At 42.2% G+C, this 24,793-nt stretch overlaps 1 protein-coding gene across 5 annotated transcripts; it reads left to right on the top strand.

Annotated features, from left to right (window-relative positions):
• The first annotated feature begins 222 nt into the window (after positions 1–222).
• IQCB1 (IQ motif containing B1) lies at positions 223–24,131 on the top strand. 5 transcript variants are annotated; one of them, XM_027678972.1, is made up of 14 exons: positions 223–316; positions 634–878; positions 1,715–1,877; positions 3,552–3,681; positions 6,339–6,432; positions 7,499–7,598; positions 8,004–8,176; positions 10,702–10,814; positions 11,842–11,966; positions 16,814–16,956; positions 17,378–17,526; positions 17,988–18,116; positions 18,497–18,653; positions 19,707–20,328. In XM_027678972.1, exons 2-14 carry the CDS (start codon positions 785–787, stop codon positions 19,934–19,936), a joined length of 1,800 nt encoding a protein of 599 aa, XP_027534773.1. In that variant the 5' UTR covers positions 223–316; positions 634–784; the 3' UTR covers positions 19,937–20,328. The 5 variants fall into 5 exon arrangements, with proteins under 5 accessions (XP_027534773.1, XP_027534772.1, XP_027534774.1 ...); XM_027678971.1 differs by lacking the exon at positions 223–316 and adding an exon at positions 349–486; XM_027678973.1 differs by lacking the exon at positions 223–316 and adding an exon at positions 23,920–24,131 and having other exon boundaries at positions 523–878; positions 19,707–19,936.
• The last annotated feature ends 662 nt before the right edge of the window (positions 24,132–24,793 follow it).

Genomic DNA, 24,793 nt, shown 5'->3' with positions numbered 1-24,793 from the left:
GCCCGCGGGCCCCGCCCACGCCGCCTCCCATAGGCCATCGCCGCCTCAGCCCCGCCCTGCCCGAGCTCGGATTGGACAGCGGGCGCGCCCCTCTGTAGATTTTCACCAATGGCGCTGCCGGAGGCGCCGGTCTGCACGCGGATATGCAAATGATCCCCTCCTCCCTCAGGGGAGAGTGCTGGTTGGTGGAGTGCGGCCGCGACCACGCAGCTATACGGGGAGGGGGGCGCGGGGGAGCGGTCGCGTTGGAGACGGCGGGTCCGGCGTTCCGACACCTCCCCTTTCCCCCCCGCAGGGGGGGAGCCCCCGCGCGGCGGTGAAAGGGGCCTGGGCCGTGCGGGGGGTCCTCTCAGAGCGCCTGAGGGGTCCCGCGGTGCGGGGGTTCGCGGCACCGGCGCCGCCGCTCGGGGGGGCCGTGGGGGCTCCAAGGTGACACCGGTGGGAGAGGGCACCGCTCCCTCGCCCCCTCCCCTGGCTGAGGCTGAGGTGCGGCCGCTGCCGCTGCCCGCCCCGCGGGGCCGCGCTCGGGCCGCCCGGCCGGAGCCCCGCGCTGCCGGCAGAGCCGGTCCGGCCGCCCGAGGCCTCGGGAGGCAGCGCGGTCGGGGCTCCCTCCATGTTTGTTTCCTTCCCCAGGGGGAGACGGGCGGCCCGAGGCTTCCAGCCGGTGGTGCAGGAGCTGGAGGTGGGATGGAGGTAGTGGCGTAAGGACCCCGCGCCTGCACCGCCACAATTAGGGAGGAAAGAGGCTGGAATCGCTGGTGGTGTGCGCCTGTTGCTGCTCCCCATGGCAGCTGCGGACCCCCAGGTCCTGGCCTTGGCTGCTCAGGTCACTGAGAGCGGGGAACAGGACATCCCCCTGCTGCTGCTGAAGTTAAAGGGTAATTAATACCTTTCCTAAAATAAAAGGATGGGCTGGTGAGCTATGGGCAGTCCTTCTCTCTTCTGCCTCCTTAAATACTGAAGGTTTTTCTGAATATTTCTGGCATGGCTGGAGACTCTGTAAGGTTGACAATGCAGCTTTTCCTGAGAGTGGCATTGAGTGGCGTTTGGCTTAGCAACAATAAGGAGGAGGAGCTGGGGAGCAAATGGACAGGAGTTTTTCCTGCCTCTCAGCTGTCACCCCGATGATGTGGGCCCTTGTCCTGCTGATGCGGGCAGGAATCTTATACTTGGTCAAATAATTTCTCCCAGTGATTTTGGGCAGAGAGCCAGAGTGGTCCTCAGTATTCGGTGTTTGAGTCTTAACACAGAAGTGTAATCATGAGCTCCTGTGTGACTCCCCTGCCTTCCCTTCTGCCACACAGCCACTGCTCTTAGGAATGGTTGGAACAAGTCAGGTCCTGTTCTAAATTGGGATGTAATTATAAGGAAGCTATATGTTTCCCAGTGGTTGTGGTTTTATGTGGCTCAGGAAATTCATACAAATGGGCCATATCCCAGGTAATGTATGTTTTGCTACTAAATGTGTAGAAAGAAAATGGCAACCTAAGTTTAGCGATCCTTCCTGATTGTCATATAATCTTACAAATGGTTTGTAGCTGTAGGAGCAAAAAATGCTGACAAAATACTTCATGAAGTTGTTAGCACTCTTATAATTACTTTAATCCTGGCTCTGTGTGCATATACTCTCCTTATGTTTTAGTAAAAGAAAAAAAAATCTTGCACATCAGAATCTTATGCTCCTCTTTGTCTCTCTCCTGCTTTCTTCTCACAGGAGTTTTAAGTAGCCCTTCCTTGGGATGTGAAGAATCAAAAAAAATTAAGCAAGATATATATGATTATGGTCTTACTCAGTACTGCTTGCTGGTCCTTAGGCAAGACCACTCTCGACTGCGGGGAGGCTGGGCCACTGCTGCCCAGCTAGCAGAGATACTAAGGTAAAAAAAAAACAAGCTAAGAAGTTTTCTTCTAGTTTTCTTTTGGTCCTTTCATCTTGCTCTTTTTCTTTTCAAGCTGCAATACATTGGCTCCCATCCAGAACAAGGCTCGCTGTTCAGAAAAGGCCAGGGTTAAAGTGCAGGGAGCAGTCAAGAGCTGAGGGGTCAGGCATAGCCTAATTGGTCCTGTTTAATTCATTCACGTTGTGTGTCATTGAGCTGGGTAAACTGTGTGGTGGGAACAGGGTTTGTGTTGGCTTTACTCTTTTTTTTTTTTGGACAGTACTCATCAGTGCAACAGTTCTTATCCAGTAATTGCTAATTTTGAATTGTAGATATTTAAAAAGGCTTGTTTGCTTGGATTTCATCTTGCAAAGATCTTTGACCTGATTGACTCACAGCTTAGCTTGGCTATATTTAAATGTCTATTTAATATAGCTATTTTAAGTACCTATTTACTCTTTTCAATATAATAGATGACAGGGTTCATATAAACTAGATAACCCCATGTAGTGATATTGTGAGGATGACGTTGTTAAATTTAATTCAGAGCTAGTAGATAAGAAAACTTTAAACTCAAATCCACAGTGATCCAATCTCAATTTTAAATGTTAGGAAAAATAATACATTTTAAATTTTTCTCAAGTTGTATGTGGTTTTGGCTTAACTAGGGAGCAAAATTCTAAGGCATGAAGTAATTAGGCAACCATCTCTTATTTATGCCATATCTGCAGTATGAATTTTTAATGTGAGGAATTTCAGTAAGAGAATGCAAGATTTATCACTAGAGTAGTGTGATACTTAAATCATCCCCTATAAACTATTTCAGTTTGCACACAATAGTGAAATTTATTCTAGCTGTAAAAATGTCCTTTTGTAACTGGATGAATCTCAGCTTCATGCCTAGAATTTGCTTTCCAAGGGCCTTGGTAAACAAAGCTTTACATTTGTGCATTCCTAAAAAGCTAACAAAGCCTAGATAAAATGTCAGAAAGCAAAATTCATAAAAAATCATGAAGACTCTTTTGTTGCACTGGTATCTGTGCTGAGTGCAGAACTGAAAAACTTCCCAGTTGTAAAACGTGCAGTTTCTTGTAAAAAGTCTTCCAGAAACAACCGACGTGTTTGCGGTGAGTAAAATAAGAGCTGAGATCTGAGGAACTGATTTCTAGCCCACATGTCTTCCTCAGCTAGCAAAGGTTTTAGACAGGGTTGCTGAAGGTTTTGTAATAAATAATAGGGTTTTTTATACATATTTTCATTGCCTGATGTGCACCCCCTTCATATCAGTCTTCCTTTATCAATTTTTTGTCTACCTGTCTATTTTGCCTTTTTTTTTTTTCCTTCTTCATGACCATCAGAGCCCTTCCCTAGCATACAGAACAAGCCTGAACAGATCCTTTGAAGTCAAAGGAGAAAGTGCCTTGGATATGTTTTAAACTGAGAAATGCCATAATAAGTAGTAGTATGGTCTCCAGCCTGCCAGTGATTCCTCTTCTTTTGGAGGCAGCCACCTTGGAGCCAGTCACAGCAGTGAGCTGTTGTTCAGTGGTGAATTGTCCCATGCCAGTGAAGCATTTCTTCTCTGATGACGTGACATTCATTCAAAGCTGTTCAAACAGGCCTTTGACTAATCAGGTTGATGGTTTTTTCTTCTTTTTTTTTCCATTTCAGTCATTGTTGTGTAGGACTAGAGATGAAAGAAGATCTTGAGGAATTTTACAAGAAGTTTCTTCCTTCAGCTATAGACAACCTGCTGGTCTTGGGAAAACGCTTGCAAGCGCGATTTATCCGAGCAATCAAGGTATTTAAATTTCATAGTTAAAAGAGCAGAGAACCTCTGTAAGCTTTCCAAGGTCACGTATGGGATAAGTAGAATATTATTCTAGGGACACTGTATTATAAAAATTTATTTTCCAGAAATCACAGTCATTTTTCTTATGCCTTGGAGCTTTGAAACTGAAATCTGTCATTGGGAAGCGTTTGGTCCATGACTTGTGCAAAGCCAGTTTGTTGCCATAGGCCTGTTTAGAAAGTTTGTCTACTACTTTTCACAGGTTTTAAAGGTAGAGGGAAGGATTGCAATTGTAAGTAGGATTGAAGAATGAGAACAATATAAGAGGGGAGTAAAAGCCTTACAAAAGGCAGCATCCCAGTCACGGTAGTGTCTTAATTTTGCATATCATTAGGTCAGCCTTTGTAACGACTCAGTTCCCACTGCTTTTATTCAGCTTTACAAAAAATGGTTTAGGAAGTCTTAAGATTTTAAATCAGATTTGTTGAAGTTTTGTTTTGCCATACAATTCCTGCTGTAAAATTGGCAAAAAAATTCCAAGAATGCTCACTGCTTCTGAACTTACACATTGGAAATGCTAAAGGCAGACTTTGTGAATGTATAAATTTAAACACTTTCTCACATTTCTCCCCCTCTTTGCAGAGAAGAAGGGTTTGCCCAGTTAGGTTCCCTCATGCTTCTGAAGCATTCTGAGTTCTAGAATCAGAAGAAAAAAGCTCAACAAATGAAACCCACGAGTAATTTAAATAACCAACCTGATGGATTCTGACAGTTTCCCGTTTCCCCATATTATCTCATTTTTTGGCTCACTGGCTTCTTGCACTTAGTCAAAGTTTTCCTACAAAGTATTCTGATAGACACCACAAACAATCAATTCTCAGAAAGCATCAGTAACATCTTTTCTGTTAGTCCAATACTTGAGAAGTGCATTTGGTGCTTAAGAAGGAAGCACTGTCCTGAAAGACATCCCAGGAGACTCAAGTCTTATCCGCAATATGTAATTTCCCCCACACTTTCTTATTATGTCTCAGCCTACATGCTACTTGAGTCATGCTTGTGGGCAAAGATTTCTTTTGAATGCAAATGCAGTCTTCATTATAATTAGTACTTTGTCTTTTAAACTTTGTGGTCTCAGAGGTGACTGGGCACCCAGACTTGGTGCTTGCTCAGTGGAATTTTGGAAATCCCACTGTACCAGTGGGGATTTGTAGTTTATTCTGCCCTCATTTGCTTTTTGTACAAGTCTTTGAAGTCAAGGGAAGTACTGAAATAGCTTTCAGAAACTGTCATGTTGCCAAAACACAGAACAGATAATACATGTTAACTTATCACTGTTATTTTGTATTTCTCCGCGTCAGTAAGGATCAAATACAAAGTTAAACTTTGACTGATGGCTGGGATTTACAGCACGGATCTAGGGACTAGGCTTTCCATAGTTTCATTTGTGGAGGCTCAAGTAATGTGGGAGATATCAGGCCATATGTTTTATAACAACATTTGTCAGCAATGTAGTACTATCAAAAGCTCCTTTGCAGTCCCCCGTGCCCCAAGATTCTATATTTCCAGTGGCCTGTAGCTCACACCTGGAATACAGACTCTGTGCATCTGTATGTGCATTCACATGTTAAAACCTGAATTCCTTCTGGTTATGGCAGAGTCCTGGAGCACCTCTTCTGTGAAGAGAGGCTGAGAGAGATGGGAGGTTGTTCAGCGTGAAGAAGAGAGGTCCCTGAGGAGACCTTGTATCACCTCCCCCTACCTAAAGGGGCTACAGGAAAGCTGGAGAGGGACTTTTTACAGGGGCATGTAGTGACAGGACAAGGGGTGATGGCTGTGACACTGAAAGAGGGAGGTTTACATTAGATATTGGGAAGAAATTATGTACTGTCAAGGTGGTAAAACACTGGAACAAGTTGCCCAGAGACGCTGTGGATGCCCAGTCCCTGAAAGTGTTCAGGGCTAGGTTGGATGGGGCTCTGAGCAACCTGGTCTAGTGGAAGGTGTCCCAGCCCATGGCAAGAGGGTTGGAACTAGATGATCTTTAAGGTCCCTTCCATCCCAACCATTCTGTGATTGATTCTGTGTTTTTTTCCAGTCCAGTGTTATCACAGGTAGGCACATAATGTCTCTATTTGGCAAAGGGATCAAATTTCAACTTAATAGTGGTTTGGTGTTTGCTCCCAGTGCTTCTAAAGCTTCACCAAACCAGTTTTTTGGGAACCTTTTCCATTTTAACTGTGTCCTTGGCCACTTTGTATCTTTTTTTTCCCCTCTTCTTTAATCTTAAGTAATGTATTTCCCACTTTGTGCATTAAATCTGTGATGCATTTTTACTGAGCTACTGTTTGTCTTCTTATCCCTCCTATGCTATCAAATATTTTTTAAGAAGTAAACAAGACTTCTCTCTCCTTGTTACGAATTTTTCACAAATGGGTGCTTTTGCTTTTGTAGTATGTTAAGGTCTTATTGTCTGATCTCTGACCTCAAAGAACTCACAAGCTGGGTTTTTTTGTGACTCGTTCCTACAGTTTCACTGACCTCATTTGGGAATTTGGTGGAGTTTTGGTCTCCAAATTCCCAAGGCGTACAAAGCTTCCCACTACGTCAAGCTGAAGTCCTTAGTGAAGATACGTACACATGTTTTTACCTAATTCTCTTTTGTTTAGGATAAAGAAAAACAAGATTTTTTACACTGGTTCCAAACAGTAACCAATGCCATCTGCTGGCTGTTCGGTGGGCATATTCAACTAGCAGCATGTGGTAAGGGAAATGTCAACCTATAAAACACCTGAACATTTATTTATGGCAACTACAGGTATCAAGAATCACTCTTAAGCTAGTAACCACCTAGTCTTCTACATTGAAGTAGATGGTAAATCAATCTCTTAAAGTATTCAGCTCAACAGCAATATCTAAAATGGAAAAGATCCACTAAAGGGAAATACTCAAGAGTTCCCCTTCTAGTCTTCCAGAGACAAATATTAGAAGTGTCTTCCTTGTAACTCTAAAATTACAATTTCCCATTGTAATTCTATACCTTTAAAACTAATTTTTTTCCCAATAGGAGACAGTTGGTCTTTTCCTGTGTGTGATTAAAATATGCAGAAATTTGACTAGAGTACATTGCTGCCCTGAGAAGTGGTTAGAGTTGGAAACAGATTTCTGAAGTTGTTGCCATGCCAGGAAACTTTACAAATACCTAACAAACTTCGCTATACATTTCTGACCAAAATAAGCTTTCAATTAAACCAATGTTAATCACACTGATTTTAAAAAGCAGAATTTGTTTTTCTTTCTAGTATAGAACAAAAACATAAGGATCACAAGATGTGTAACTAAAAACACACATGGTCAGAAAAATTACTGAATATGTAGACAGTGATACACTGTAATAAAAAAGATGGTGCTTTAATGACATCAGTGGACTTGGATTAAATAACCTGGTGTAACAAACTGTCAAGGTTGAAGTCCTTATCTTTTTTGGATATTGTTGCCCCAGTGATAATTCTGCTGTTGTAATAAGAAACTGGTACTAGTGTAACATAAAAGGTTTTGAAGCTTTTATTCCATTGCAACATCAGGGCCTGGGGGATATTCAAAGGCAGAAAAAACAGGGTTCATCATGTTTTTTGGATCTTGAAGTAGTTTAGTATTTCAGTAAGTTCCAGTGTAAAAATTATAAATGAGGGAGTTTGTTCCAGAAACAGTATCTGTTTTTACTTGTTATGGCTTGTGTTCCATAATGGAGTTTATTTGGTTTATGGTATTTTCATGTCTGGTTCTGATTGCATAATTTCTTATTTGCTTGTTTTTTGTTTTTTTGCAGTACTGCAAAATGATTGCTTCCTGCAGTTGTTAATAACAGATGATGTTGAAACAGCAATTATAATGATGTCTGTTTTACACAATATTTTGAGGATCAATAGGTCAGTTGTTTTCATATAATTATTTTTCTGAATTATAAATTTTAAACTCAGTTCATTACCACTTGGTAAAATAAATTTAATATATATATTATATATTTTATTGTATATGAATAATATATATTATTGTTGTGTTTTCTTGTTTTGGGTTTTTTTTCCCTAGTCTTTGTTGTAGAAATAAAAAAAAATAAAAAGCTGGAGATTTTATTTGGTTAAATTGGGAGAATGGGAATTGGTTGATTGAAACAGTAGTACTGCCTGGATCAGGTTGCTGGCCCAGCTAGCTGGGCACATTGGCTTCCTATATGGCCTGACATATCTAAAAATAATCACTGTTAAAAAGCTCATGCTTTTTAATTAACACTTCTGTCCCCCTTCCCCTTTTTTTTCCCTTTCTTCTTTTTCAAGTTCTGTCTTCCTTCAAGCTGATAAAGCGACCCTTCACTCTATTTTGGATGAACTTGTTTATAAGCTTTCATCTACCACCAATCCTGCTGTTGGAAGTGCTGCCACAAAACTGCTGTTGGAGGTGGCCAAACTGAGCAAACAGCTTGTGCAGTTACTCACAGCTCGCTACAAAGGTTTGTAAACGTACATGGGACCCATGGCTCAGCCTTCTGCAATGAGTTAAGTCACTGTGAGAATACAAAGATGAAGGTTTCCCATCTTGGTTCAATAACTATCCAGTACAAGTGGAAACTGCAGTGCTGTGTTGCTTTTGGGGCTTTTTTCTCCTTCTCTTCTGTTCATTTTTGTTGTAGTTTAAGATACTGTACCTCTTTCTGTTTCCTAGATTTATTTTCTTCTGTGGACTCTGCATGTGGTAACTTGTCTTTTAAACCTGTTGTTTGTCACTTCCAGCTTGATGGGCTTTACTTCTTCCTATTTCCCTGTGCAGGTTGGTTACTGAGGGATCCCAGTAGCAGGGTGTCTGTACTGCCACAGTCAGAGCCCTGTGTCAGACATCTGCCACTGTGCTTTAAGTTTTACTCAAAGTGAACTTCTGACCCTGGATGTTACAGGTCTGCTCATCTGATAGATGCTGTTCTGTTATTGAGGAGCTGACTGTCTTTTGATATCCAAGTAATTGGAATGAATTCTTTCCAAGAATTCGTGTAATGAGTTTATCATTTTGTCTTGATGCCTTTAGATGAGGAGGCTGCATATGTGTATAATCTGCTCTGTTGTTCATTCTTTAATGAGGTGTCCCATTCAATGTTTCTGTCTCTAGCCTGGCAGGGAGTTCCAGGAAGCCCTTTTGTCCTCTGTCATGCCTGTGGTGACTAAGGAAGAGGCTTTGATGTTTGCCAGATCTTTTATGTTGGTCAAAACTACTCATGAGCAGCCTCAGTCCTTTGGGGACAAGGACAGTAACAAATGTTCAATTCCAATTTTTTACACTTGTGCTGACTACTGATTAGGCAGTACCAGCCAGGTAGATTTCTGGACCAGATGGGCAGCTTTGCTACCCTTTTGCTTGAGAGGGGAGAGCTTCCTTTTGGTTTGAAATTAAATATAATGAACCTAAGGCTGGTATCAGATTGTGGATCCTTGTGAAGCTGTTGTGATGGTCTGATCATCCCAGTTGTAGAGTGCTGGCTTGTCTGAAGAGATGCAAGTCTCCATCAAAAGATGGTGCTTTGTTTTACTCTAGAATCACAATATGCCACAGTCATTTAGAAACTCCTCATGTCTCTCTGTGCATTTTGTCTTTCCACTAAGAAATGAAAAAAAATTGCTTTTTTCCTCTACGTTTTTTTTAAAGTTAGAATCCTTATGTTAGTTTTCACTCAGATTTGGAATCCTTTAGGTAGTTTGAGGAATAACAGCAACAAAGAAAGCATCACAGCATTTCCACCATCTGGCCATCTCACTGAAGTTACTTGGCTTCTCAGTGGCTCAGAGCCATTGCCAGTGTGAGGTGCTTCAGTGTAAGCTTTGCCAGTGGAAGCAGCCTGCCCAAGGTGACATCACCTGAACCTAAAACTGGCACAGTCTTTACATCAGGTTTCCAGGAAGGCCTGGTCTTTTTATCTGCATGGGTTGACACGTCTAAGAGGCAAACGCCAGGTACTCCCTGACAGTGGCTGGAAGGTGCATCGGCTGTGTAGTCTGTACAGAAACTGGCCGATGGTTGTGTCAGACCCACAGCACTTCTGTGAGGGAGCTGCCTCGTGTAGCCAGACTACCTGCTTTTGTAGACAGCCTTAGGGCACCAACTAACTCCATTTAGAATCTCACCTGTGTCTCTTCTCAAGTCTTTAACTGTCATCATCTTTCGAAAATGGTGCATGGGGTGCCACAGAGGTGCCATTTCTGTTTGCATGGAGGACTTGGTGCTCCATATCCAGATCCTGTAAGTACATATGAGTGTTGGAGTTCCCTAGTGTATGAATATACTTACAATGATTTGAAGATGGAAAAGTTACTTGAATCTGCAGTTCTTCAGGAGACTATCCAAACATGTGCCTAGTTGCTGCCCTCCTTCCTCTTTCCTGCAACTCCCCGCAGAGCTCTTGGGCTCTGGGATTTGTCTGATACAAAGCTTTTAGCATGTGTTACTGTGTACTTGCACGGGGAGTGTGTGTGTGTTGTGGGGGGAGCACAAGTGTGATTTTTAGCTACTGCAAACCCGAAAAGCTACTTTGTCTCATGAATTGGATGCACATGTACTCACAGACTGTGTTATGCAGATAGGACATCGAACAATTCCGGTTATAAATAAATAAATTTTATTATGAAAAATACAAAAATAGTGCTAATAACACTCTGCACTTTTGTGGTGCTTTACATTCTTTTAGTACCTTACAATGACTTACTGTTAAGACACTGAAAGTACACTGATAATTTAACCGCCTGTTACGTAGACACAATACTTATTCAGACATACAAAATCACTGGATAATACTTCTCTGTGATGGTTGGAGCACCAGATATTCTTTGATAATATTCTGCATTGAAACTCAAAGGTGGCCAATGGTGTTTAGCTCTAGTGTTCCTTTGCACATAAAATCAGATTTTATTTGTTGACTCCAGTTCGTTACTTTGAAATCCTGAAAAGAAACATTCACCTACTGGTATCACATGCTGTTTCTCTTTCCCTTAGGATTAAAAGGGCTTTTAAATAAACAGTGGACTGGCAAAGGATTTGACAGGGAGCTCAATCAGCTCTTGGACATGCTGTATTTGGAACAATCCAGTGGAAAAGGAGAAATGCAGGTGATAAAGTTAGATTAGACTTTTTAATGTGAAATCTTAGTTATATGTGATTTATATGTGTTTATAATGGATTTACTCTATCGCTTCCATGACACTTTTCAATTTTTCACTATTTAAATGTCATATTTATTATTTTTTCCTTTTTTTTTGAAAACATCAAGAAATTGCTTATTAATAAGTTATGGCACTGTGACTCGAGAGATTGACTTTCTTTGTAGATTCACCATAGATTTCAATACAATCGTAGGGGAAAAAGAATTAATTTTTTTGCTAATCATAAAATAAAAATAACTGTGTCTGCTTTTCTCACATCGGTGTTACAAATTTAGATCTCTGAATTCTAAGCAGCATTCACATAGAATTAAGTCATATAGAGAAAATATGCAGTAAGAACAACACCTGGGCTGTGTTCCCAATAAAAGGGATGACGTGTTTTATGAGCTTCTTAAAAAAATTTTACATGCAGGTTTCTCAGAGACAGTACTTTAAAGAAATCAGAGTTGTGTTTGTAGAGATTTGCTTTCATCTTCAACAGAGCAGGTGGTTTGTGTTTGGGTTGGTTTGTGGGTTTTTTAAAATTCATTTAAGAATAGAATTGATCTTCTTTTTCATGTTTGCATTTCAGTGACTTCTGATCATACTGCAAATGTAACATTTTTCCTGCTGCTAATTCTCCAAACTTGTCTTTCTGTCCTCTCTAGAGCAGGTGTTTTGATTGAATCACCATTTGAAATGCCAAGTGCTTCAGGAGTTTTAAGGGCAAATTTCTAACATTGATTATATACATGTTTGTTCTGTAGATTCATTTGTTTGCCACAGAAAGCATCAATACAGGGGATCAGATGAGCTGCCTTTGGGGCAAATATGGGGTTCATGATAATAACTGTCTTACAAGACTTTTAATTCCCCAAGCTGTACAAATAGTGAATTTGATGCATTTGAAAACTGATGGGTTTTAGCCAAATGTTGACATTGTCCAATTATGCAGTCATTAAGTGGTTTTTTATGCATAGAAAATATTCTACCAACTGTTTCATTTCAGAAGCAGCATCAAGCAGCATGTATAATCCAGGCTACGTGGAGGGGATTTCAGACAAGGAGAAGGCTGAAAAAGCTACCCCAAGCAGTGACCACATTACAGAGAAGCTTCAGGTAAACACTATGGCTTTGTGAAAAACAATAAGGAGTAGAGTCTAGTAAGAAGGTTTGGATTGGGTTTTCTCAGTTCACAGACTGACAGGAAAAATTCAGGTCATCTAATTCAATATCCTGGTTGAAATAGACCCAGCCTCAAAATAGAATCTGTCTGCTCAGGGCCATATCCAGTTTTGGAGGTCTCCAGGGGTGGAGATCCCACCATTTCACTTGACCACTTTCCTGGTGCTGGATGATTTGCCTTGTGAAAAATTCTACCATTACAGCCAGAGGGAATTTCCTCGTTGCACTCCTTACCACTGCCTCCTGTCCTTTTTCTGACCACTTCCGTGGTCTGGCTGTGTGTGCTCTATAACACTTAGGAAATGGAAGACAGAAATTATATTTGCCTTCCTTTTGGCTAAATAAACCTCACCTTGTATATCCTACCTTCCATAGCCCTGATTATCTCTGTTTGGACAGTGTCTATCCCTCCCTTTTGTCAGTATCTTGTCTACCACTGGGGGTCCCAGTAGAGTGTGACCAATATTGCAGATATGCCCTCAAGAGTGCTGAGTAAAGCCAAATAATCATCTTTGATTGCTGCCTCTGCTTGTGCTAGTGCAGCCCACTATGCCCTGCAAGGGCATGCTCCTGGCTCGTGTTCAGCCTGTAATCCCACCAGGGACCTCAGGTCCTTTTCACTGGAGCTGCTGCCCAGGTAGTCAGTGCCCAGCTTGTACTGATTCATGAGGTTGTTTGGTACCAGGTGTAGAACTTCCCATTTGAACTTGATGTGGGGGGTGTTGACCCATTTTATGTGTTTGTGGAGGTTTCTCTGAGTGCCAGCCCTGCCCTGCAAGGGAGATTGTGATGACAGCTTTGATAAAGTCAAGGACAATGACATCCAGTGCTCTCCCCTCATCCACAGAGCCAGTCATCTCATCACAGAATGTGATCTAGCTGGTCAAAACATGATTTGCCTGTGATAAATCTGTACTGGCTATTCCCATTCACCTTCCCGTCCTTACTGGAAATACCTTCCCTGAGAGTTTGTTTCCATATCGCAGGCCCTGAGTTTGGGCTGACCAAGTATTCCCTCATCTTGAAGATGGCTTTTTCCAGTCATCTGCTATTTCTAAAACATAAAGGTAATGTAATGCCAATATGAGCTGTTTCACTACAGATTCTTTTAGCAGAAACATCCAAACAATGTGCTTTTCCAGCAGTACCAAACTGCCACTTTGGTGCCAAAATCTCCAACTGTCCCTTTCCCAGCTGCCAGACTTCTCCATGAAAAAACTTACTTCTGTGATGCTTTTATGTTTTCTATGTAAAAATTTGTGGCATATGGAAAACTGAAAGTGTGGCACACTGTAGCATGGGATTGCACTAAATAGCACTAGAAAATTATGTACTGGTGGTAGAACAGTTAACTGATTCACGGTTAACTTGACACAAAATTGCACTGTAAATTATATGTGAAGCTGTCCCAGAGTTTCCACATGCCAGAGAGCTGCAGAAACAAAAGCCCATAGTGCTTGCTCAGTATGGTGATTGCAAGACCTTGTTCTTCATTAATTTTTGAAATCTTTGACTCTTGAAAGTGGAGTAGTTTCAGTGACCTAGATAGTATCCTCTGCCTTGGAGCAGCACAGAAGAATGAAGCTATGTAAATAATGCTTGTCTCACTTCAAGTAAGATTTCAGCAGTAATGTTAGCACGTTAGGCTAACTCTTTTGAGAAATGTAGTGTGAATTTAATATAGGTTAATGGATCTAAATCAAGCTCAGACTCTACAGCAGGGTTTTTTTCAAACTTTTTTTGCACCCGTTGAGCATTACCATGTCAAAACTATACCAAGATATGAATGTCAAATTACATTGCATTGTGACCAAGGTGATAGAAAACAAACAGTTATGATTTGTTGTTGTCTAGATTGGCATTAAAAAGATATTAGATTATCTCAGGTGTACTCTTTAACTTCTGGAAGATTTGCAGGGGCACATAGTGTGTTTGTTGAGGGTCACCAGTCACTGCAGCTTTTGTACTGAAACACCAAGAATGACATCTTGTCGCTCCTTTTTACTCCACCATACACTTCAAGCCAATATTCCTGCTCTCATCAGGCACCTTGCAAGCCTGCAAGCCAAACTCATAGCCCAGGAAATTTGGATGTTGGGCCAAGACATAACATGGTAAAGCAGAAGGGAAAGTGTGACAAGGCTATCAGCAATCAACAAGCTGCTCAACTCCCTTGTGTTGTATTTTCAATATTGCAAGCATTAGTGTGTGCCTCTTAAGTAGTTCTTGAATCATTTAAATGGAGTTTTGAAAGTGTTTGTTTAATATTAAGAGGAATGGAAACTTATTAATATCCTTAAAGTTGTGTGTTCATGGCTCAGTCAGTCCCAGTGTACTGAGCAAATACAGTAACTGTGCAGCTCCAGTGTTGGTTTTCTTCTGTCTGGGTCAAAACTGCTGCTAGCATTATGCTGAAAAATAGTGTTTGGAATACTGTAAGCATGACTTTGGAAGAACCTTCAAGAGGACTTTTTAATTTTTAGCAGTCAAGTTCTGGTTATATTCACAGATTTGGTTTAGAACAAGTGTGGTTAAATACTGCAGAGGCTGAAACTCCAAACTTGGCTCACCTGCAGCTGCAGTGGAAGATTTAAACTCTGCAAGTTATAAACTTCTGAAACTATGGTTTCAGAAATGTCTCCCCAGTGAATATTAAAGCCTGTAATCTATCCTTGAAGTTAGTTCACTGTTATGTAGCTAATTGTAAGACTCTTAAAATGGCAAGAGTTTTGTGTTAATTATGCAGGAAAAAATAAACCATTTTATATATATAAAGAGATGATCAGAGTGAGGCTGATCTGTGCCATGAACTGCTGAAGTAAGCTTGGATCTCACTCTGTGTATGTTTTACTTCTGTTCAGAGGCATTTCCCTGTCACAGTGTGATCTTGTGCAAGCAAATGCATCTTATCATTAGGAGGAACAGAGAATGAAGAAGCACATGTGTTTTGTAGACTACATGGGAAAGAATCAGTATCAAAGAAACATTTGAATACCTGACAGACACTACTGGTAGTTTCACAGAGGTGCATCTGAAAAGTTCATTAAATATTCTTATAGTTTTCAACCTAATGAGGCTGATAAAAATCTATGGGGAAAATATTAATAGTTTTATCAAGAAAATGCCATCAAAAGTCCTGTTTGATGCTGTAACTTCATTCACCATACAAATATAATATTTGGATTAAAACATTAATTTCCTGGATTAAAAATACAAATATTTACAGCTCTAATTTGCAGAAATGCATGGGCTGAAAACCTCTAGTTTCCTTGAAACCATTCTGATATAATCACACATATCATGATCTGTCTCTGTAGGTTGGTGTGTGGGCACACTTCAAGTCTTTGTTACAGTTGTAGAGGGATTATGGTGTGTCAGGTTGTGGTGGAGGCTTTTCAGTTAGGTCAGATCTTTAAATCCAGAGCATCTCTTTTACACAACAGCTTCCATCCCATCTTTCCCCACCCAGTTATGGAGACTGATAAAAAGTATGGTTGGTGGAAAAATTGCACCTCAATTTACACTAGTGATGGGAAACACGCAATTATCTCAACAGTAGTGTGAGTCTAAAGATATGACATGCAGCAATACCAAAATTGCTGTACATTAGTTCTAGTCTTCTGACTTTTTTTTCTCCTTTCAGGCATCCCTTGTACCTGTGCTCAGTCCGTTGGTTTTCTTTCCTAATGCTTAAAGCGCTTCTTTCAATGTCCCTGGAAAAGTGCTTGAGGAGAGCAGAACTCAGGGCTGTGGGCCCAGTTGGGGTACTCAGGTCTTGAGTGGGCAAGTGATTTTGCTGCAGTAGGAACAGAGAAGTCACATTGTTACCTCATTTTGGGGTAAACTCATAGAGTCTCAGGCATTAAGCTGCTAATGAGGTCGGATCCATTGGGATGAAAAGGGGCAGTGGAGTCCTAGCTCACACCTCGTCTTTCATACTTCACAAAGACCATGTTGAAGTGGTCTCAGTAATTATTAGTATTGATACATTAATATATCCAGTATTAGTCTCTATATTGATATGTTAGTATATATATAATTGATGTACAGGCTATTTTTAGCTTAAATACTCCAGGGCCAGTTGCAGAGTTTTCAGTTGTCTCATTTCTGAAACATCTGCTGAGTCTTTTCCAGTGCCAGGCACAGCAGGGCAACATCATAACATCAAATCTAGTACAGATCAGGAAGAATTTGCAAGAAAATTCTTTCCTAGTGTTCTGTTAACAAAGTTGATGGAGAAAATGTCAGTCTGTATTTCCTGGAGAAAAAAATCGCTCCAAATTTAAGAAGTGAGGCTTGACAGCCAACATTCTGATCTACTCTTGCAGTCAGTAGAAAAATAGTAGTATGTGTTATAGGAAGCAGGTGCCATGCATGCTGATGGATGGACTGGAAAAGGTGCATACTGGAGCAGATGGCTAATGTTGCTTTACCTCTTCCCCAGATAATGGAAACAAAATTATTTTTCCAGTTTGTGCTGGCTTTGAATGTCCCACATGGAGCATTGCTCCTTTCAGGGTCCTTAGAACTTTATCCTAGGTAAAATTTTATCCTTTGATTTCATAGACTGGCTCAGAGTTTTTTGTGGGTATAAGAGATTTGTGGCTAATTTGCAGGTGACTTTTCGTTGCTTCGTGTGGTTCTGCAGCCAGCAGCTGGGGTAGCAGATTATTTTGTGGATTTCCTTTCTCAGTGCTGGACCATTTAACACAAAGAGAAAGAGAGGTACTTTAAAGAAATGTACAGCTTAAGGTAATTGTTAATGTACTTATGTATTGCAGAGCCAAACGGGAACAGGAGCTGCAACACTTAGCAAAACAGAAGGAAGATGAGGCTCTGAAACTGCAAATGCAACTTCAGAGACAGAGAGCCATGAGACTCTTCCATGAACGACAGCTGGCCTTACTGGAAAGAGTCCATGCCAGTATGATTTATATTAAACTATAGCAGAAGATTCAACTGTCTGGGACTCCTCCAGTTTCCCCAAATATATGTCCTAATCTTGCACGTCTGTTTGCACTGTAGTCTTACTGTCTCTTCTCCTGACCCAATTATCTGAAAGAGAACATGCTCATTCCCCCAGGGCTCAGTAACTACTGATCAAGATCTGCTGCCTTCAGAATGGTGCAGGAGAAAGGGAGAGCCCATTTTCTTGTGTTACAAAGCTCCATTGCAGCTACAAGTCTGCAAGACATGACCCACAACTAGCGGACCTGGGGGAAGAGGGGTTTTTAGCTGAGAGCACCCAAGCTGCTTTGGTACTGTCTAGTTTGAGGATTAACAATGTAAATTGTTAAGAGATCCTAACCCACAGTCTTGTAACTGGATTTTTGTTACATCTGTAGGTCAGGTAAATAAATACATGGAGGAAATGGAGGATAAATCAGCATTAACTATCCAGAGATTCTGGCGAGGGTATAGAGCAAGAAGAATTTTTCATCAACAGAAACAATCTCTTAAGGAGTATAAAGCAGCTGTCATCATTCAGAGAACAGTAAGTATATATACTTTGTTCTAGCATTAGATAGGACTGAGTGGATTATTGTGATGCCTCAAAAAACTGTTTATTGTCTTTCTGTCAATGTAGCCATAAGTTATCAAAAAATTACTCAGCAGATGATAGTCTAGAGCCACAAGTTGCTTAGAAGGGTTAAACCTTGCATAGGTTACAAATCCTAATTCAGTTTTGTAAGTTAAATGTAAGAGCTGCTACTTCAAAACCTAAGGTTGGAATGTCACCACACTACAGATGAGTCAGTGACTTATTATGAGTGTTGTTACTTACTATTTAGTGTTCATGCTGACCTTGTATGTTGTCTTTTCAGCATCATAGCTGCATTTAGGCTTTAACAATGCAGTATGGAAATATTTTTCTTTCACTGATTGATTACAAACAAAATGAGAAGACAAACTTCTTGTCTGTGATTGTCATATTGTCATATGTTCTTTACAAAGGCTTGTAAATTCTTGGAAAAACGAAGAAAGAGGAGACCTCTCTCTCCTTGGAAAGAACCCAAGGGACTGACTGATGAGCAGAGACTAGCTTTGCAGCAGAAGGTGGATGACTACATCAAATTGCATCCGGTCTGTTTCTTAGTCATTTCATAATTTGCATTAATGATGCAACATAAAATACTCTAGGGATGAAATAAATTCAGCATCATAAATTCTGATCAAGATAATCCATGTGAGGTATGTGTGTGTTAACCCTGCTTGTTTGACTGCAAGGCAGCAGGATATTGGGGATTTTAACCATTAATCTAATAAAAAGTGTCAAAGCAAACTGTAATTGGAAAATTTATATACTTGATGCAGGATAACTTCGGAGATAGTTGCAGAGGAAGCAAAATTATTAAGTTAACAATTAAGAACAGCATTTGCATTCCTTGTTTAGGCATTATTCTACCCCCGGAAGATTTAAAATAACCAGCTCCTAATGGTAACAAACTGTTACTTTCCTCCAGGCTTCCCAAATGTCAGAAGAAATGAGTAAAGAATTACATATGCAGGCTCAGGAAAAGCTGGCACAGTTCCTGTTGAGGAGCAGGCTGGATCAGAGAGCAGCACAGAGGAGAGAGACATTACTGGCTCAGGTCAACACTGATGTGGAGCTGCTAATGAGTATGTGACTGCCTGTGATCATAGTTTTGATTACCTTTTGGATTAAACCAATTTAGATAGAAAATTAGAGTGAGCAGTGGTAAAGCCTCGTTTCAAAACTGAAATATCTTTCTTCCTTTGCCATATGCCTTATCTCAAGATTTAGGCTTTGTTAAAGATTATCCAAGTGTTGCTGTACGTTAAGTACACCTACTTTTCAAGGAGTATCTTATTCTTCTACAAGCAATGGGCCTATAAAAGGCATTAAAATTTCTAAAAAGGGGATCTCACACAACCTATTCCTCTACATTTGTTTTGCTTTGTTTTGTTTTCTTGTATTGTGAGTAAGCTGCTGGTTGAAGTCCTCTAACCCCTTCCAGATAAAGAAGGAAATCTTTGAGCTATGAATTCCGAATCATGTTTTCATTTTCTCTGGCCTGGCTTTATGTGAAACAGAATTCACTATCGTGATATCTTAATTCCAGACAAGTGGCCCAGAGTGAAGGAGCAAGAGTAGCAAACTGCAGCCACCAGAGAGCACCCAAGCCGGGTAGAATTCAGCACGTTACTGAATTCCATTATTTAGTCTGTCATGTGCTGTGTCACTGCAGCTCATTACTCCCTGAGCAGGCAAATCAGCAACACACTCTTACACTGTGCTGGGTCTCCCAGGCAGGAAATGCTCAGTGCTGCTGTGCCAGAGCAGTGGAAACACCCTGCTGATGTCACCCTGTGCCAGGAGCACTGATCCAGCAGTAGTGACCAGGAGATCCTCTTAGGTCATACTTACCCAAGAAGTCATTTTGGTAGATGCCACCACTGCACCTGAAAGAAGTAGTCCTGCTTTCCCCCTTCTTCTTTCTACCCCATTATGTATTTATTTTTTCGGATTAGCCTTTATTTGGATCACCTCTCCAATCAGATTTATCACGTGGTCATAAAATTGCAATGCCAGCATGGGGAAAGAGATGATCTAGGACAGTGGGAAGTGGGAGGGTAGTGCTCCTTTTTTTGTTTGAAATACTCATAAAGCCACAAACAAAATGTAGAAAACTCTTCTCCTTGTTTTTACAGATGCTCCAGGGTTAGCAGAGACCACAGAAAAAGACATTGGTGTCTTCGTGAGTCGATCAGTCCCTGTAGCTACCAAGGCAAGACAATCCCACAACACTATGCTGAAACACACTCGCTGGCCATGGTGGAAAAAGCTTGGAGATGACTTTATGGAGGATGATGTAATTCCTGATGAGGCCCTAAATACAGAACTGGAAACTCTTTTTATTGGTGGAAGAAAATCTTTATAGGTAACAAGCAGAAGAATTCTGTATTCAACCAGACTCATACCTTGTACTATGCGCTTACTTTTGTGTGTTTTTAAGGAAGGAAAACATTTGAAAAAGACTGAAAAATACCAAAACCTCATTTTAGTGCATTTTATTTATCTTGGAAAGAATTCCTTCCTGTACATCAACAGTTGGATCCTATTGATCTTGTTGCAAATAGGATTTAAATACTGTAGTTGTAAATGTAGTTGTAAATATTTTGTACTTTGTATCACTTTAAAGGTAAGTTTATAAACTGTCTTTTCAGTTCTTATTCACACTGGGATGCATAAAAAGTCAGGACATTGTAAAAGCCTGGGCTTTTATAGCAAAACATTTTTATCAAGTGATGTGCTTTGAAATAAAGATGGGTTCAGAACAAAACAAGACACCAATACAAAATCAAACAAGCATGAGGTAGGCTGGGTGCTTTCTCTGTATTCTTCCCAGGCTACCTGTCCTTGCTTCCACTCTCTGTAAGCTCCCTTTTGTTTGAGTTTGAGCAGGAGTTTCATTTTCATCCATGAAGGCCTCCTGGTGTTTTTTGTCTGACTTCCTTTTTGTTGGGATGCGTTGCTCCTGAGCTTGGAGAAGAAGGTGATCCTTGAATATTAACCAGCTTTCTTGGGCCCATCTTCCTTCCAGGGCTTTATTCCGTGGTACTCTACCAAGCAGGTCCCTCAAGAGGTCAATCTGCTCTCCTAAAGTCCAGGGTAGTGAGCTTGCTATGCACCCCCCTTGCCAGCCTTAGGATCTTGAACTCCACCATTTCATGGTCACTGCAGCCAAGGCTGCCCATGAGATCCATTTCTTACCAGCCCCTCATTGTTGGTGAGAAGAAGCTACAGCACTCCACCTCTCCTCGTTGTCTCCTCTATCTCTTGGAGAAGGAAGTTATCATCAATGCATTCAGGAACCTCCTGGATTGCTTGTCCCCTGCTGTGTTGTCCCTCTAACAGGTATCGGGGTGGTTTAAGTACCCCATGAGGACCAGGGCTTGTGAATGTGAGGCTGTTCCTATCTGTCTGTAGAAGGCTTCATCAGCTTGGTTTTCCTGTTGGGGCAGCCTGTAGCAGACCACCACTGTAATGTCCCTGCCACCCCTTTATTCCTGACCCATAAACTCTGTCAGCTCCTCATCCATCTCCAGAGCTCCATGCACTCCAGCTGGTCAGTGACATAGAAGGCAACAACTCCACCTTGTCTCCCATGCCTGTCCTTCCTAGGGAGCCTGTATCCTTCCATTCCAAGAGTCCAGTCAGAGAAGCCATCCCTCCCTTCTCTGTGATGTCAATAAGATCACAGCCCTGCAGGTGTGTATATCACTATATGTATATCTCTAACTCCTCTTGTTTATTCCCCATGCTGTGTGCATTTGCACAGGGGCATTCGAGTTGGATCCCTGGTGAGACTGACTTCCTGGCTGGAGTGGCTGCAATTCCTTTATGCTGCTCTTCAGGTGCTCTTCTGCCCACTTGTGATCCCTCTCCAGACTCTAGGCTTCTCTCGCTGGCTCTGGCATCAAACTGGTACAAGTGGAATGGATAGAGGTTCCTCTCCCCTGGCAACTGTAGTTTAAAGCCCTCTTCACCAGCTGGGCAAGCCTATGACTGAAGATGCTCTGCCAGATGGACCCATGAGCCCTCAGCAGCCCACGTTCCTTGGGGCTCACAGGTCACCAGTGCTCCCTTGGGCTGCTTTTTTCCTTTAAAAGCCTGCAGTTCTTCCCACAGCCAATGCAGCGTACAGGAACATGGGCACAGTTCAAACTCTTACGTGGGACTGTAGCCTCAGTGTGACCATCTGGCTCTGTCTCCTTAAACCATGAAGAAGTTGTTTAATCCAGAAAGGTCTCCAGCCCAGGGCCTCTGCAGTCAATGTAGCCCAGAAGACAGGAAACACCTCCAGTAGGATCCTGCCTATGGATGTGCCCAGAACAAGAACTCGAGGCTGCACTAGTGCCACAGGTGCCTGCACTATTTTTCAGGTGAAATGCCCAGAGATTCTTAAAAATTACATCTTATCTCACTGCAGAGGAGGAAAAAGTGCAGTGATTTCTGCTGGTTTTATGTGGGCAGCAATATTGTTTCAGCATGTTTGTTTTCCATTCTCTCTAGAAGGCTTTGAGTTTTAATTTCAGTGGAGATGAATGGAAAACAAATAAATAGAAATAGTGGGCAGAAGCCCAAGCCCATTCAGTTGCAGCTGATACGTTGAAATTAATAACTGGACAGCTGCCAGAGGAAGAGCTGGGCTCTGTTAATTTTTTTTAAAGAACTGTGATTTGGAATGCACTTGAATTGGCTCATGATTCCTTTCTTGGAGAGTTAAATGGTGGAACAATCCATTAGGTATTTGCTAGGGCACTTGCATGTGTCTGTTGAGTTACATTTTGTTCTGCACAACTCTGTTGTTAGTTTTAAGCCGTGCCCATAACAGGACAGGTGCCCTACAACCACCAGAGCAGAGGGCCTGAGGGCAGTCACCGAGCACTCCAGGGGATGGAAACTGTCCCCCAGCAGCTGCCAAGCTCTGGCACAGGAAAAGGCCCAGCATCTCTGGATGGATGCACTGCAGCAGGCCAGCTGTTCCCTCCTAAATACCTGAGTCCTCTGTATACATCACTGTCCTCTCTGCCCCAAACTATTTTGACAGAGCAGCCTCTGCTGTTTTGTTTATTTCTAATCACCTCCTTAGAGCAGGGAGATGGTCGCAAAGGGGCTTTGCTGAATGTATCTTACAAAAAGACCTGACCCCCCATGGCCAGTGTTAAATACAAAGTGAATTAGAGAGCCATCTTACCAGAAAGACATTTATTGTAATGGCCTCTGCCACTCACTGCCATTGGAGTGGATAATGAAGTCCCACTTTGGAATATGCAGTTTGCTAGATAATGAGGGGTTTTAAGTGAACAGAGAGCCTAGTAGAAGGTGCTGTCTTGCTGAAGGAAATAAAGTTGCTGATCCAGCAGCACGAACTCCTCTGCCCCACCACTGCCCTGACAAAAATGCCTTGTTTTACTTTGTGCTTGTCACCAGAATATTGCAGTCACCTCCATTTTACAGACCAGGGAAACTGAGGCACAAGAGCCATGAGGGAACATGCCTATGGCCATATGTAACTGCATAACCTGTCACTTGTTCCTGTTACTGTTCCAGGCAGAGCAAGCCAGAGCGGAGCCACTACATGCGGAGGCAGAGCTGGGAGATGTTCTCAAATGCCAGCTTGGAACCTGGGCCCAGCAAAAGAGATCTCCAGGCTCCCTTGCTGGGAGGGATTTGGCATAGCTTGACTCATGCTCTTTTCAAGTCCTGCACCACGTGCACCATAGGCAGGACATATTGCTGGCATTTTATTTCACTGCAGCTCTTTCTGGAATAAAATACTCCTGCCTGAATAACAGGAACAGGTATGGACAGCTGAACAGAAGCCATCTCCAGCTTGATACCAGGTGAACAATCCTCTCTGGGTTATACAGTCACCCCCAAAAAAAAAGACTGTAGGAGAAGCTGTGAACTGAGATGGGACCAGTCCTGCTCCCACTTCCCTGTGTGCCACAGGCATGCACAGAAAATTGGGGCTGTTACTTGGGCATGAACATGCAGCACAGGTGGTCAAGCCAGGTAGGAAAAAGGGGCAGAGTTTGGTTGTGCCCAGAAGGTCTGGGCCGTGCCCCTGTGGGTAGTGAGCAGGCCTTCCCCAGCAGGCTGAAGACAGACTCTGGTCACCCAGAGGAAGTGTGGGAGTGCCCTCCACACCAGTGGAGTGACACACCTGGGGGCACCTGTCATGAGGGGAGGGGCAGAGGCAGAGCTGGAGCTGCTCAGGCAGTGTCACTCAGGTCCTTAAATACTGATGGCTGTCTCAGCTGGCCTGTGGGGGCAATTCAGCTGAATTGCAGGTTTCTGTTGCTGTGATAAATTGAACCAATTTGTCATGTGGTTTTGTTTCTTCCCTCCCTTAAGTAAAGCTATACAGGAGTGTTATTGCTACAGCTTCAGCAGCAGCAGACAATCTGGAAACCAAAATCCTCTGGTGGATATGGATAAAATGGAAGGGACAGTGACTGTTCTTCTGCCAAAGGTGCCACCAAAGTCATGGAGCTGGAAGAAGGCAGCAAAGGAACAAAACAAACAAACAATTACTCAGCCCTTTCAGAGAGAGAGACAAGGCAGTATCCTCTGCTGGCTCCTGAAATTGAGGAAAATTCCTGTTTATGCAGACAGGGGTTTTTTTCAGCTGTAGCTGTAACTGGACTCTGCAAACAACAGGATGCTCATCTCCAGCAGAGACACAGGCATGCGCTCAAGACTGTGCTGCTGAGTCCAAGGGCGTCTCCTGGCCTTTCAGACTGGTTGTAACAGGAGCTCTGAGTTGAGGACAGGAGATAACCCTGATGCTATTTCACCCCTCGCCTCTGAGTCTTGTACGGCCAATTTCCATGCGAGCAGAATCCGGTACGAACATCTGCTCTCCACTGCAGAGTATCACATATATCGAGTATAGGGAGAAACAAAAGCTTTCTCCAAGTAGCGGAATCAGGGCTATTTATAAATTATCCTTCATCATAAAAGGAGGCAGCCCTTGGCAGGGGGAGCTGCAAAGACTGTTGCAAAACAGGCCTCCACGTTCTCCTTATCATCCTTCTTTACAGCACAATAGCACCAGGTCATCCTCTAGGCATCCTTGTGTGCAGTGAAGAACCCTTTAATAGATTGTTCACTATATGAGTGATATAAGGGTCCAGATTGACCAAGGGGAACTGAAGGACAGGTGCCTCCCATCCCCTCTCCCCTGCTCTCCCTAAAGGTAGGGCTGGGTTTACTCCAGGTGCTGTCT

This window comes from Neopelma chrysocephalum, unplaced genomic scaffold (genome assembly GCF_003984885.1).
Source record: "Neopelma chrysocephalum unplaced genomic scaffold, ASM398488v2 Primary Assembly neopelma1_44, whole genome shotgun sequence".
Lineage (NCBI taxonomy): Eukaryota > Metazoa > Chordata > Aves > Passeriformes > Pipridae > Neopelma > Neopelma chrysocephalum.
This window is presented reverse-complemented; position numbering and strand designations above follow the sequence as displayed.

What these genes read in the sequence shown, in the direction of transcription:
- IQCB1 (XM_027678973.1), top strand. Translation starts at nt 785, where the DNA reads ATGGCAGCTGCGGACCCCCAGGTCCTGGCCTTGGCTGCTCAGGTCACT. An exon ending in GATTTATCCGAGCAATCAAG is followed by an intron (nt 3,682 to 6,338) that starts GTATTTAAATTT and finishes TCTTTTGTTTAG; the next exon opens with GATAAAGAAAAACAAGATTT. An exon ending in GTGGAAAAGGAGAAATGCAG is followed by an intron (nt 10,815 to 11,841) that starts GTGATAAAGTTA and finishes AATATTCTACCA; the next exon opens with ACTGTTTCATTTCAGAAGCA.